At 38.5% G+C, this 15,243-nt stretch overlaps 1 protein-coding gene and 1 long non-coding RNA gene across 13 annotated transcripts in view; one reads left to right on the forward strand and one right to left on the reverse strand.

Annotated features, from left to right (window-relative positions):
* Positions 1-15,243, reverse strand: part of SUMF1 (sulfatase modifying factor 1) — a 139,517-nt gene that overhangs the window by 30,454 nt on the left and 93,820 nt on the right. For 7 of the 12 annotated variants that reach the window (XM_082412342.1, XM_082412346.1, XM_082412350.1 and 4 more), the window contains one exon: positions 9,161-9,220. In XM_082412342.1, the coding sequence (XP_082268468.1) occupies positions 9,161-9,220 (60 nt within the window). Of the gene's footprint in view, positions 1-60; positions 143-598; positions 658-3,210; positions 3,349-9,160; positions 9,221-15,243 lie in introns of those variants that run through there. The other 5 variants (XM_082412349.1, XM_082412344.1, XM_082412340.1 and 2 more) reach the window with 3 other exon arrangements.
* LOC309637597 lies at positions 10,448-14,221 on the forward strand. Its single transcript, XR_014250693.1, has 2 exons — positions 10,448-12,723; positions 12,754-14,221. It is a non-coding gene; the product is annotated as an uncharacterized lncRNA (long non-coding RNA).

Below are 15,243 nucleotides of genomic sequence, written 5' to 3' on the forward strand. Positions count from 1 at the left end.
TCTCAACTGTCAGACTGATGTTGTACCCAAGTACCAACTGTAGAGAGTTATGCCTACCTGCAGACAGTGCCTGCCCTACAGGCACCCGCCTCCTGCACGTTCAGAGCTCACCACATTCTCCAGTGTTATGCTATAAACGTGACTAGATATAGTACAAAGATGTTGGTGTCAGCATTACTTAGAACAGTTAAAAAAAAATGTAACAACCAATGGTTACATAAGTTATGGCGCATCCGTAATTTAGACTAGTAAGCAGCCATTAAAAGGCATGTTTTCATGTAACATTTAATGACATAGGAATTTCTCAGGATACAATCTTAAATGAAAAAGTCAGAATACAAAACTGTATATGCACTATGATCTCAATCCACGTATGCCAAAGAACAGCAGACTGGAAGATTCAAACTGCACCACAATCCGAACAGTAGTTATCCTCAGGCAGTGGAGTTTCAAATTTCCGATGATAACTATGTATTACTTTTATAATTCAAAAAAGTTATTTGTACATTTAGAATAGCATTTGACAGGACACCAAGTAATAAAGTTAAATGGCAATTGAGAAAATATTAATTAAGAGCAACATTAAGATATTATTTACTATCCAGCAGGTTGGCAAAAATTGAACAGCAAGCCCAGGAACATCAAGAGTAGGAAAGGCTGTGGAAAACATTTTTTCTTAATACATTGCTTTTGGAGTTTAAATCATAGTAATTCATAAAGCTATGTATCTTTGTGTGGGGGACTTGTTTGGTATTGTTTTATTTTATAAGAGCAGAGTATGGTATATACATATGCACAAACACACAGACATCAAGCTCTCCAGGCATGGTGCTAGGCGGCTTCATCACTTATTTGATTTGATCATAATGGCCAGAGGAATTAAATGAGTTACCCTAGATGACACAGTTGTTAAAAGAAGCAGAATTCGAACCCAGGTCTAACTGTGGTGTGCTTGCCTGCCTAGCAAGAGTCGATACTCGTAGATGGAAAGGCATCACAACTCACGATTCTGTCCCACCCCTGTTATAGCCTCCTGCATGTACACACGTACTTCCACAAATAAGAAAGCCTAACACATATCCCTGGTCACCTACTAGATATTCAGTGAATTACCACAGATGACTTGATTCAAACACTTCAAAAGCTTCCACATTCCAAAAATAACCATGCATGGAACTCTTATGTCCTAAGATTATTCTCTGATCAAAAATAACAGAGAATGAAAATAAACTAGTTACCCTGTGTACCAAGAGCATCAACTCTGAGTGGGCCCTGGGAAACTCAAGTCCCTGCCGCTGGTTAAAGAAACTGCACAAAGAATCATGTAGAGTAACTCTGGAACTCATGAAGGAGAGAGAATTTGTGGAGGGGCAAAATAGGTCAGCATGAAAGAGGTTTTTTGTTTTTTCCTTAATTCTTATTATTCTCCTTTCTCTCACAAAAGTTGAATGTTTCTAATCTTCATAAAAATTATCTCTAGAGCTGACAAAGGAATTCTCTGGAGCACTTCCACCATGAAAAAGAAAAAAAAAAAAGACATGGTGCTCTGTCTTTTATAGATAGCAAAACAATAGCAACCAATTTTCTCATTTTCCCTGTGGCCAGTGAAGAATGTAACACTATTACCAATATTCAGGCAGGCAGAGGGAAAATGAATAAAAAAATATGCCTGAAATAATGAAAGAAGTGATGGCACCTGCTACTACCTGAGATTGGGATGCAATGGAAGCTCTAAAATGACTAGAGGTGACCATGCAGGAAGACACAGCAGAAGCTTTGTTCCATGTAGGGCCTACTCACTGGGCTGCTGTGAAGCAAAGTGCTTTGGTATTTCTAGAATCAAGCTCCTGTGGATAATGCAGGGCCCCATGCTCTCAGTATGTGTAGTGAATTTCACATTGGAGGAAGAATCGAGTTCAGGGCGGGGGGGCAGGCAGACAGGGACGTTCTTGTTCCATAACTGTACCACACATGACAAAAAACAATCAAGCGTTTCCTGATCGCCTTCTGTGCACACTGTCCCGCTGGAGATCACAGGCTAGTTGAGGAAACAATGATTACACATCAAAAAGCTACAAAACAAGCTAGGATTAAAAGATTCTGAGGCTACTATTAATTCAGGAGAGGAAATGGTCACTAAATGTCTAATTTTTTAGGAAAGACTTTTGAAGGCAGAACTTGGCCAGAGCAGGATTTACGTGATTATGGCAGTGGTCTTCTGACTTGAGTATACAGAAGAATAGCCTGGAGAGCTCATGTAAATACCTATTCCTAGGCCACAAACCCAGAGATCCTGATTCAGTAAGTCTGGTGTGGGGTCCAAGAATCTGCATTTCTAACCAGCTTACAGGTGCTGCTAATGCTATGGGCCCATGGACCACAAACTGAGTAGCACCGATTTACAGGACTTAGAAACGAGGAAAGAAGGTATGTTAAGTGGAGAAAACAATGACATCAGAGGCATGAAAATGGAAAAATTCAGGCAAGTGAAGAGGATAGCAAGGCCACAGACTGAGAGTGTCAGAGCATGGTTTATTTATTCATTAAATGTTTGAGAGTTTACAACATGCTAGATGCTATTCTGGACACGAGGGAAGCAATGCGGAACAAAACAATGTACCTGTTATCGGGAAGCTTACATTCAACAAGGAGTTAAGTAGTCAGACAATAAATAAACGGATAAATTCAAGACTGCTTCTGGCAGTGGTCAGCTTGGAAGACAGTTAAATAGGGAGAGAGGACTAGGCGTGACTAGGTGCTACTTAGATAAGGTGGCCTGGGAAGGCTCCTCTGAGGAGGCGCTGCGAAAGCTGAGCTGCCCAAAGATTTAGAGAATGAGAATTCTAGGCAAAAGCAATGACTGGTACAGAGAGGATAAATGATAAAAAGCAGGAAACGTGGGTGGAAAAATAGGATGGAGTCACATTAAAGGTGGTCTTCTTGGCAGAAAGAGGTTGGGCTTGACACAAGTGGAAATTGTGACAAACATTTTGCTAATTTACTCACCTGAAAAGGCAAAATCCAAGACTCATTAGCTATTTAACCTTAGGCAAAGCCTTTCTGAATCTGCTCCCTCTTCCGATTAAATGGGGCTATTAATGGAATAATGTCAAAATGCTTCATCTTATCTTTACATGAAAAAGTAAAGCAGTAGACGTGGCGATTATTGTGTTACTTTATAATGAACACAACACACTTAATTAAAGGAACTCACTTTGCCTGTCTTATCTGACCTCCTTGGGTTAACCTGCTTCCTTACTAAAACAAAAGCAGCTTCTCTGCAGGACTTAGTGATCTTGTGTTTGGAAGATGATTCCTTGCCAGCATCTGAATATGGTTACGCATTTGCTACAATAATAGGAAAATTATTTGTTATATAAATGGAAAAGGTGAAGGGGTATCTCTGGTGACAAGGCATAGGACTGAGATCTTTATTGGATGGCATAGTTCAATATGCAACTTATCTCTCAAATTATATAACAAACTGTTTTAAAATTCAGTTTTCATATGCCACAAAATGCAGGCTGTAGCAACTGTGACGAATTGTGCCTGCCTGGAACACTGTGATCAGAAAAGAGATCCATGATGTATAAGAGATTCTTGACCATAGCCATATTTGAAGACCCTGGTACATATAGCATAATTCCATTTTGGGAAGAAAAAATAAAAGTGCACCAAAAAGTTTGGTAGAATACTATTAATAGTTTTCTTCAGAAAGCAGGGTGAATGATTTTTTTCATTTTTATGTTTATTATTTATTTTCTAATTTTTATGCAATGAAAACGTTTTGCTTACATAACAAAAAAGCTTAAAATCAGTGACAACAAAAAGAGCTAGTCCTTTTTTGGATCATAGCAGTACCTAAAATCTTCCATTAACCTAAACGATGAAGAACTAAACCCTAAAAAGCAAGTCTCACTACAAGTTAGTGTCCTGAAAGGTCAGGACCATCACATGAGAAAACAGTCAATTCACATTATCATTCCACTGCAAATGCACTCATTCGCTCAGCAAACATTTATTAATAAGTAGTTCATTTTAAATTCCAGTAATGGGCAGCTAATGAAATACGTAATTAAAGAGGAAAATGGCCTGATTTCATATGTCCTCATTGCTCTTTCTTTTTTTTCCAACTCTACTTTTAGCACCAAAAATGGTTATTAATGATGTTAGGTCTTTGAGTGGTTGAAATATGGGTCATTTTATTAATTAAGAACAGAGGTAGTAGTGAGGACCTGTTTTAGCCCCACTTCATCAGAATGGCTAATTACTTTGTGAAACTGACCTCGATATCTGCACTAAGAATATGATCCTGGATTCAAGAACAATTCATTTAAGATAATGGCTTACCAGCCTTGGGGCTCTGAAGTCAAGTGGGACGGCACTATGGTTTTTATGAGAGGAAGACTTTTAGGGATAAAGAACAGTTTTAAGGTAATTGTAGCTCATTATGAACAAAATGATTATAGAAAAATGACACAGCACAACTCAGGTCTCTCAATTTCCCGTCCATTGCTCTCGCCACTGACACTTGGACAACTCCTTTTGCTAGTAATCTTGGTGTAAAATGGTGGGGTTGAGGGGGTAGGGGAGCTAGGATTTCGTCAATGTTGTAGGTTGGGCTAAAGATCCCACAGAGATTAATCTAACAACTTCAAGAAAGACTAGTATTTCTTGAGTACTTACTATGTGAACTGTTCTAAGAACTTCACATGTATTAAGTGACTTAATCCTCTCAATAATCCTGAGGTACGCATTATAAGCATGTGCATCGTATACACAAGGAAAAAACTGAGGCACAGGTATGGTAATCGTGTGCCTAAGGTCACATGGTTTGTAACTGTGAATCCAGGATTACAGTCTTTTCAGTCCCATTCCAGAATCTGTGCTCTTAACACCATGTTGACTCGTAGTTGTTCTTTCTGTGCCTCGTCTCCTTACTGAAGCTATACTTTGGATGGACTTTCAAAAAGTCAAAAATAATAATCAGAGCTTACTTTAGACATGCAAACTGGCCCTGGGCCACGATCAAAAGTAAGTCACCTTCTAAGCAAGGTGATTTTTTTTTCAAAATGAATTACATTATTCTTTTCTCTTTTTATTTTCTTTCTTTTACTGATTTCCACCTGTGCCATAATAATCATTTCCAGGATTCTGCCTAACTAGTTAGCAGTTCATTAGTTGGTTTTTATTCAAAAGAGAAAATGGGGGAAAAAAATCTTATTATAATAAAGATGATGATTAAGAATGATGGTGTTGGACTTCCCTGGTGGCGCAGTGGCTAAGAATCTGCCTGCCAATGCAAGGGACACGGGTTCGAGCCCTGGTCTGGGAAGATCCCACATGCCGCGGAGCACCTAAGCCCGTGTGCCACAACTACTGAGCCCACGTGCCACAACTACTGGAGCCCGCATGCCTAGAGCCTGTACTCCGCAGCAAGAGAAGCCACCGCAATGAGAAGCCCCCGCTCCCCACAACTAGAGAAAGCCCGCGTGCAGCAACAAAGACCCAATGCAGCCAAATAAAATAAATAAATTTATTAAAAAAAAAAAAAGAATGATGGTGTTAGCAGCAACTAACTTACGGAGACTTTACCATGAGCTAGGCACTGTACCAAGTGCTTATTTACTTTGGTGCATTTATTCCTCATAAGAACCTTACAATAGGTGCAATTATGATGTACGTTTTACAAATGTGAAAACTGAGGCTTAGAAAGGTTAAGTAATTTGCCTAATGTTACAGGCAAAGACTAGCAAAGAACAGTTACAGAACTCCAACCCAGATCTAATTCTAGAGTCCACATCTTAATATACTTAGTGGCAGTTAAAACTGCCACTCTTAATCTAGTGTAAAGAATAAGCACTGAAAGTAATTCACAGCCAATACTGTGCTGTTTTCTTGACTACACCAAAATAACCAGACTGAGGTTAAAAACCTACATCATCTACAATTAACTTGACCAAAGATCCTAAAGCTGCCATTTCTCTCTGGAAAACCTTGTGGATCCCATTCAGTTTTGTCACTCTGCTATTCTCTTTTCTGGAATACTCTCTCCATCACTCTGAGCCTGACTAAATTAAAACTTATCCTTCAGGGTGACTAAGGAAAGTTAAAGATGTATAATATAAACTCTAAATCAGCCACAAAATTTTTAAAACAAAGAGTTATAGCTAATAAGCCAAAGGAGAGAAAATGAAGTGATAAAAAAACACTTAATCCAAAAAAAGTTAAGAAAAAAAATAAGCAATAGGAAAAGAACAGATGAGACAAAGAGGAAAACAAATCTCAAGACAACAAATTTAAACCCAGCCATACCAACAATCACATTAAATGTAAATGGTCTAAACAGCAAGTGAAAAGGCAAAGTTTATGTCAATAAATTCATTAACTCAGATGAAATGGACAAATTCCTTGAAAGACACAAACTCCCAGAGCTTAATCAAGAACAAACAGATAATCTGCATAACCCTGCAGCTATTAACTAAATTAAATGTATGGTTAAAATTCTAGGCCCAAATGGTTTTCCTGGGGAAATTCTATCAGACATTTAAGGAAGAAAAATGCTAATTCAACATTAACTCTTCCCCAAAAAATTCAAGATGAGGGAATATTTCCCAATTCAATCTATGAAGCCAGCAATACACTGATACTAATACCAGACAAGAAAAAAAACAAAAAAAACAAAAAACAAGAGACCAATACCTATCACGAATATATTTTAGCAAACTGCATCCAAAATATACAAAGGATAATACATCATAGCTAAGTGGATGTATTCCAGGAAGCCAAGGATGGTTTAACATTTGAAAACAGAAAATCAATGACTATAATTCACCATATTAACAGGCTGAAAAAGAAAGACCACATAAACATCTCAATAGCTGCAGAAAAAGCATCTGGCAAAATCCACATCCATTTCTGATAAAAAAAATTCTCAGAAATCTAGGACTAGAAGGAAACTTGCTCAAGCTGATAAAGGGCATCTTTGAAAACACTATAGCTTATATCATAGCTAATTTTGAAAAGTCCAATGTTTTTCCCCTAAGATCAAAAATTAGGTAAGACTGTCTGTTCTTACCACTCCTATTCAACAATATACTGGCGGTTCTAGCCAACACAATACAGCAAGAAAAAGTAATAAAAGATATCCAGATTAAAAAGGAAGAGGTAAAATTGTCTATACTCACAGATGATATAACCACTTATGTAGAAAATACAACAGAATCTACAAAAACAACAGGGAGATCAACTCGATGCTTTGTGACGACCTAGAGGGGTGGGATGGGGAGGATGGGAGGGAGGCTCAAGAGGGAGGAGATATGGGGATATATGTATACGTATAGCTGATTCACTTTGTTGTACAACAGAAACTAACACAATATTGTAAAGTAATTATACTCCAATAAAGATATACATAAAAAAAAGAGTCTACAAAAACATCACGAATACAGATGAGTTTAACAAGGTTACAGGACACAAGATAAATATACAAAAACCAACTGTACCATGAAAATGTATTTATTAAAAATATATATTATGTTAAAAGATATTTTAAAAGAATAAACTAAGAAGCTTATAAAAATTTAAAACATTTAAAATAAGCAAGACAAATGAAATGTTAAAGTAGACACATTCATATGCATGGCACTGGAATATTTTGGTGTTCATGCTTAAAATGTTTTTTACAGGATTCATTTTCTCCACTTATCTGTGAGAAAAAAATCTTCTGGTCTTTAATTCTTACAGAGTAAATGGACTCCCAATTAGGAAAAGTGCCATATGTCAGACACATAACTGGTGGTAATTAGGGTTTTGAGATGCTCTTGTGCAAAAAGAGATTCACCTGTTTTTCATGAAAGTCTGGTTCCCCAGCAAGAGGATTCAGATACACCTGCAGCAACAGCTTGAATCAGAGGAAAAGAATCTGGGACTACAGACAGATGGGTATATGAACACTTAAAAGTACTGGGACAACCTAGGGCAAGGCTTTTAATTCAAAATTAAAATTAGAATTTTAAAGATAAATTTGTCCACATCTTGTTATAAAGGTAGGTGTAAAGCATAAAGTGAACTCAACTCTATGAACTGCCACCTAAATAACTACACTAAAAATTCTAAGAAATGCAGAAGACACACACCCTTACGAACTCACACATATACATAATTTAAATAGGTTCTCTTTAGGCCAGTGGCTCCCAAACTTTGATGTATGTTATGATCACCTTGAGAGCTTTAAAATCCTGATGCCCAGGTCACAATTCAGAAATATCAAGTCAGAATGAGGTGAGTGAGGAAATAGGCATCAATATATTTTATAGATCCCAGATGATTCTAATGTACAATAAAGTTTGAGAACCATTATCTTAAGGCAAAGTTTGACAATGCCTCCATTATCAAATTAATAACTTAATTTGGAGCCATTACAGTTTTAAGTCTAACTGCCTAGACTGACTGAATTACCATAGGAAGCTTCTTTTAATAACAATCTGCAAAATGCCATGTTTGCATAGAGATAGAAAGACAGAAATTGAAGTGCTAGAGATACTAAAAATATATGATTTAAAGAAAAAAAGGGAGAGAAGTGGTATTCGATTTCTGAACTCCTTAAAAAGGTTACTCATGAAACACTGAGTTACTTCTACTCGCCAAGAACAACCAACTCTGACACTGAAATTATAGCCCAAAGAGAAGAATCATTCTCTGAGAGAGATGTTTATTCCACAAAGCACACACTATATACCTAGGACACTTGGGATGTTTCCATTCCAGTATACCACAATCTACCCTCCATTTATAACTCTCAACTTAATCTCAACAGACAAACCAGAAATTTACAGGAGTCTCAAATAAATTAAGGGTGTGCTTCCAGACTTACATGCTGGAAACCAGATATACAGCTCACCCTGATTCATGGGACAACAAAGGTCTCTCAAAGGGTCAAGATACAACAGATGGAATATGGTTGACAACAGATCATTTACAACCTCTGCTTCTTGCACCACTTTTCCCCATGCCTGTGCACAAACTTTTTTTTTTCTGGCGTTGATGGAGATAGGTATGTATTAGCAGAAGTGGATGAGACATCTTGGGGCTAATGTTTACAATGGATCCATAAACCTGCTGTTAGAACACCAAAACAGAGTTTAGTGACTTGACTTACCTTATGGCACATGTAGGATCCACCTTTCTTCACCCGGTCTTTCCCAGAAGGGGGGCCTTTCTGTGGATGAAGAGAAGAGAACTCGTTAGTCCAGAAAGCACAGCTGTCCCTCCCACAGTCAGAGGGTCTATTTTAATCCAACCAGCTCTCACATGGTTGCCTAAAGTCTCCACATGCATTTCTGCCCCTGAGTCTTGCACCTGCACCCATGCACCTTCTTGAATGCCCACCTTTCCAAATCCTACATCTTCTGAGGTCCAGCTCAAGTTCCGACTCTTTGGTGAACTCTTTGTGACGACCTTAAGCAATCCAAACCCCGACAGTGTTTCCTACCTAGATGACTAATAAGCTGCTTCGCAGCACCTCTTACATCACCTTCTCACACTGATGGGCAAATTTATCCTGCATTATAACTGGCCAGCTCAACTAGACTGGCAAGCCTCTTTGAATTATGTTTTTAAAATCCTACTGTGCAACACCTAATAAACCCTTTGTTGACTGAATAAACGGATATGCTTTTTATCTTTAAAAAAATTTTAGGTCAGGTTTACTGAGGTATACTTTATATACAGTAAACTTTTATACTTTTAAAACTTTTAAATGCACACTTCTGATGAGTTTTGACAAGTGTATAGTCATGTAACCACCACCACAATCAAGATATAGAACATAGTTTATCTTTTTCAAAAAGATTTATACAGTGTTTATTATGAACCAAGTAGGGTTCTAAGTATTTTGCAAATACTAACTCATGTAATTTCTGTTTAACGACATCTGAGATTAAGCAAGTGCCAGAACGAGGATTCACACCGAGGCAACCTGGCTCCAGAGTTTAGAGACCAAGAGTATAGGAAATTGGGCAAGGCCTAAAAGAAGGCAAGAAGGAACAGTGGCGGGACTTTGCTGGTGGCTCAGTCGTTAAGAATCCGCCTGCCAATGCAGGGGACACGGGTTCGAGCCCTGGTCCGGGAAGATCACACATGCCGCAGAGCAACTAAGCCTGTGCGCCACAGCTATTGAGCCTGAGCTCTAGAGCCCTTGAGCCACAACTACTGAGCCCATGCGCCGCAACTACTGAAGCCCATGCACTCTAGGGCCCGCGTGCTACAGCTACTGAGCCTGCGTGCTGCAACTACTGAAACCTGTGTGCCTAGAGCCCATGCTCTGCAACAAGAGAAGCCACCACAATGAGAAGCCCACGCACCGCAACAAAGAGTAGCCCCTGCTCACCGCAACTAGAGGAAGCCCGCACGCGGCAACGAAAACCCAACGCAGCCCCACCCCCTCCAAAAAAAAGAAGGAACAGTGGCTACCACTGCAATGAGAACTGGAGCCAGAAAAAGCCAGCCAAGAGGTAAAGACTATTTCTTCTAGGGAGGGCTCTGGATAAATGTGCAACGGAAATGAACACCGTAAAGCTGCCAGGACAAAAGCCTCATCGTCAGGTAAGCCATGCAACGAGTATTTGAGAGTTACCAGTAAACTCCTACGAACCAGAGCCACATCTGGGAAGTCTGAGGGGGATAAGAATTTTTTGCTTTTCCTTTGTTATGCAAGAAGTCAACTAATCATACAGCTGCCTGTTCTTTGCTTACTGAAAATAAGAGAAGGTTGAACAGAGCCTCCCATTTTAGTTTTCCTTTATCCTTGTCAAAGGCCCAGACGTCAGTGACAGAAGTTAAAAGAACCATGTTTTCTCCAAGCATGGCTAACACACTGACTCGCAAATGTCAACTTGTGGGCAGAAGTTCGTGTTTTCTTCTAAGCCAGGTACTTAAAAACTGTCAAAGACCAAGCCACTGATTATTTTTCATTCCACTGCAAGGCCACAGTATTTCCATGGCCTTAAATGTTTTATGTTACATTAACAAACTTTTATTGATTACAAATGGGCAAGCTATAATCGAGAGGAGCTACATGTGAAAATAATGACTTCACAACACAGCATCCTTCCCAGGAGTATCTGGAATCTGACAGCCATTACAACAGAATCTGCTGGGTGAGTTTATCATTCTGTGATAAAGCAGCATAATCACCAAGAATTCACTGAAGCAGAAGTGAAAGCATTTAAAGCTGTGCAGCTATCCCATAGAATGACCGCTCTCTCCTACATTAAATTTCTTGCTTGGGGATTCTTGCATTACACTGCTTCAGGGGGTTATCTGCATGCTGGGTTACAATGTAAAAAATGACAGTTTAAATGCTGATTAAAGTCTCTCACAGTATCTGCTATCATGCAAGATTAAATTCTTTTGTCAAGTTAGATCTAAGAACAACAAAAAGGAGCTGATTTGCCAACAGGAAGGAGAACAGAATGGTTCCCTTTCACCACCATCTCCAATGAAGGAAGTCTGCAATCAATGAAAATGACACTCATCAAAGTGACCCAAGCACTAATGAGAGTCATCCCGGGCTGATACGGCCACAGCAGTTAACACAGTCCTCTAGGTGGCTGCTCATCTGGTCCTTATAAATACAACTGTTTTTGCCAGAAAACAACATGATGTAGGATCAGCTACATCTGTTTGAAATGCTTACCACTTTGCCAAAAAAAAAAAAAAAAAACCAGAAAAATTACTTGGAGTGTGTAGTGGGTTGAATAGTTTCCCCCCCAAATTCATGTTCACTCAGAGCCTCAGAATGTGACCTTATTTGGAAATAGGAACTTTGCAGATTTGTAATTTCTGTATTAGTTAAGATGAGGTCATACTGGATTAGGGTGAGCCCTAAATCCAATGACTGGTGTCCTTATAACAGGAGGAGAGGACACAGAGAAGGCCATGTGAAGATGGACACAGAGACTGGAGTGATGCAGCTACAAGTCAAAGAATGCCAAGGATTCCGGGGAACTGCCAGAAACTAGGAAGAGACAAGGAAGGATTCTAGAAACTCTCAAGTGAGTATGGCCCAGCCAGGACCTTGGTCTCAGACTTCTAGCCTCCAGAACTAAAAGCATAAATTTCCGTTGTTTCAAGCCAGCAAGTTTGTGGTAATTTGTTATGGAAGCCCTAGGAAACTAGCATAAGGGGGAAATGTCTCCATTTCTTTTCATTAAAGAAAGGATCGATAAATCAAAATTAACGTTGTCTCTCATGATCAAGTTTGTTACTGCAGGTTAAAACAGCTTGAGAAGCTACCGACGGTAGTGTCTGAATACCTCACCTCTCTGCCTGTACACTTGGCGAGACGAGAGGCTGCCGGGCCGCACAACCTGCACCACCAGTACTCAAGAATCTAAGTAAAAATACACACTGAACACAGAGACCCTGATCAGAAACAGACAAGAAGCCATGTGAATGTTGTCTCCAAAGGAACTACTACCCATAACTGCTCTACTCCCAGGCAGCAAAATACGAACAGGTCTCTAATGCTTGGATGACTGCAAGGACAGCAAGAAAAAAAAACAAAACAAAAAAGCAGGTTTCCAAATGTTAGCCCCAGTAATCTCAAAAGGCCAAGCAAGGTGCATCTCCAGTTCTCAGGACAAGAGCTGAAGGAGCAATGCTCCGAGTGCTAGTGCAGGGGAAGAGATCCTCATGTGAAACACCTTGCAAGGCATAGAAGTCCTTAGTGATGAAACAAATCCACAGTAGATGCCGCAGAACCACTCACCAGCAAGGCTGGCTTGCTGAATGAGGAGTAAGCCTGCAGGAAGAGGGCTGACCACTGTGCTGGGGGTGGCCAGGTCGTTCTTCACAGGAGCATAAACCACGACATTTTATGTAGTCAAGAGATACGCTTCCCTTTCCCTCCGTGTCATATGCAACACAACAAGGACAGCAAAAGAGGGAACAGAGCGTCTGACAAATTTTCATCAGTCAGCAAAGAGACAAAAAGCACTTCTTTTAAACCATGTGTGATGAAATCCATAGCGTGGAATACTAAGCAGCTGTTAATAAAAATGAGGCATGTTAAAAAAATATGAGGCACTTCTGTATGAGTATATTGTACTGTCACTTTCACTTAGAAAATGACATGGAATCAAGCATTTATTCTGATTTTCTTATACGCTGTGTCCCAGTGGGCAGTTGATTACCTGCAGTGAGCATCTGGCCCTGGGGCACAGGAGGGTGCCTCACCCCACAGGCCACTCCTCACAGGTCAGGCATGCACTCGTCCGTATGTGCTCATTTTCATTCACTTCAGTGTATGGTTTGACCCATGGATTATTTAGAAGTGTGTTTATTGTCCAAGTGTTGGAGATTTTCCTATTTTATTTCTGTTACTGATTTCTAGTTGGATTCCACAGCAGTTGGAGAACACACTCTGTATGACTTCAATTTTTCAAAATTTGTTGAGGTTTATTTGATGGTGCAGGATACAGTCTACCTTGGTATATGTTCCATGAGTACTTGAAAAGAATGGGTATTCTGCCGTTGTAGGGTAGAGTGTTCTACAAATGTCAATTAGATCCCATTGGTTGATGACATTGTTGAGTTCTTCTATATCCTTGCTGATTTTCTATATAATTGTACCATCAATTGTTGAAAGGAACATTACAGTCTCCACCTACAATTGCAGGTTAGTCTATTTCTCCTTTCAATTTTATTAGTTTTTGCTTCATGTGTTTCAGCTCTTTTCACTGGGGCATACATATTTAGTATTACTATGTCCTCTTGGTAGATTAACCATTTTATCATTACACAGTGTCCTTCTCTGACTCTGGTGATTTTCTTTGCTTTGAAGTCTACTTTATATGACATTAATACAGCCATTCTTGTTTTTTTCTGATTAATGTTTACCTAAAACATCTTTTCCCATCATTTTGTTTTCAACCTATTTATCATTATACTTGAAGTGAGTTTTTTGTAGACCGTATACAGTTAGGTTATGTTTTTTAATCCACTCTGCCAATGTCTTTTAATTGATGTATTTAGACCATTGAGCTTTTAATGAAATTACTGATATCTAAGCACTTAAGACTGTCATTTTATTTTTTGGTTTTTGTCTGTTCTCTATTTTTTTTTTGTTTTCTTTTTTCTGCCTTCCTGTGGGTTACCTGAACATTTTTTTAAAGAAATTCATTTTTATTTACCTATAATGCTTTATCACAGTTTTATATATATAAAAATACATATACATTTATAAATATATAACAAATACATATTATATATTAATATATAACTATTTAATATATAAAATACATTTTTATTTTTAATAAAATATGTGGATATATTTTATATATAGTTATATATAAAATATTATATTTATATATATTTAAAATATTTTATATACATTTACATTTATATATATATACATACATATAACTGTGATAAGATATGTCTACTGGTATTATTTTACCAATTCCAGTGAAGTATAGAAAACTTACCTCCCTTCACAACACTCTAGCATCCCCTGTTTATAACTGCATTAAAAATTTCCTCTAAATACATTTAGAAACACATCAACGTTACAATTTCTGCTTCAACCATCAAACAAAACCTAAAAATCTCGAGAGAAGGACAGCCTACTGTATGCACCCGTATTTCTCCTTACTATGTTCCTTCTTCCATCCCGATGTTCAAAGGTTCTTTCTGTAATCATTTCCTTTCTGTTTAGTGAACTTCCTTTAGACATTCATTTAGGATAGGTCTGCTGGTGATAAATTCTCCAGTTTTCTTTCATTTGAAAATGTCTTGATTTCCTCCTATTCGTAAAAGACATTTCACTAGATAAAGGATTCTGGGTTGGCAGTTCTTTCAACACTTAAAAAATATCATGACCATAAGGAATACAGGGGAAAAGTATCATGCCATTTCTTCTGCCCTTTATTAGGGTCTCTGATGAGAAACCCACGGTCATTCACACTGGCCTTTCCCTTATAGATAAGGTATCAGTTTTCTCTGGCTGCTTTCAAGATTTTTCTCTGTCTCCTGTTTTCAAAAGTTTAATTATGATATGTCTTGGTATGGGTTTCTTTGGGATGATCCTATTTAAGGTTCACTTAGCCTCTTGACTACAGGTTTAATCTCCTCCCAAATTTGGGAAGTTTTCAGCCACTATTTCTTTGAGTACTCTTTCAGCCCCATGCTCTTTCCCCTCTCCTCTGAGACTCCCACGACACAAATGACCACCTAGAGGGG

This window comes from Balaenoptera physalus (genome assembly GCF_965194825.1).
Source record: "Balaenoptera physalus genome assembly, chromosome: 11".
In the NCBI taxonomy this organism is placed as follows: Eukaryota; Metazoa; Chordata; class Mammalia; order Artiodactyla; family Balaenopteridae; genus Balaenoptera; species Balaenoptera physalus.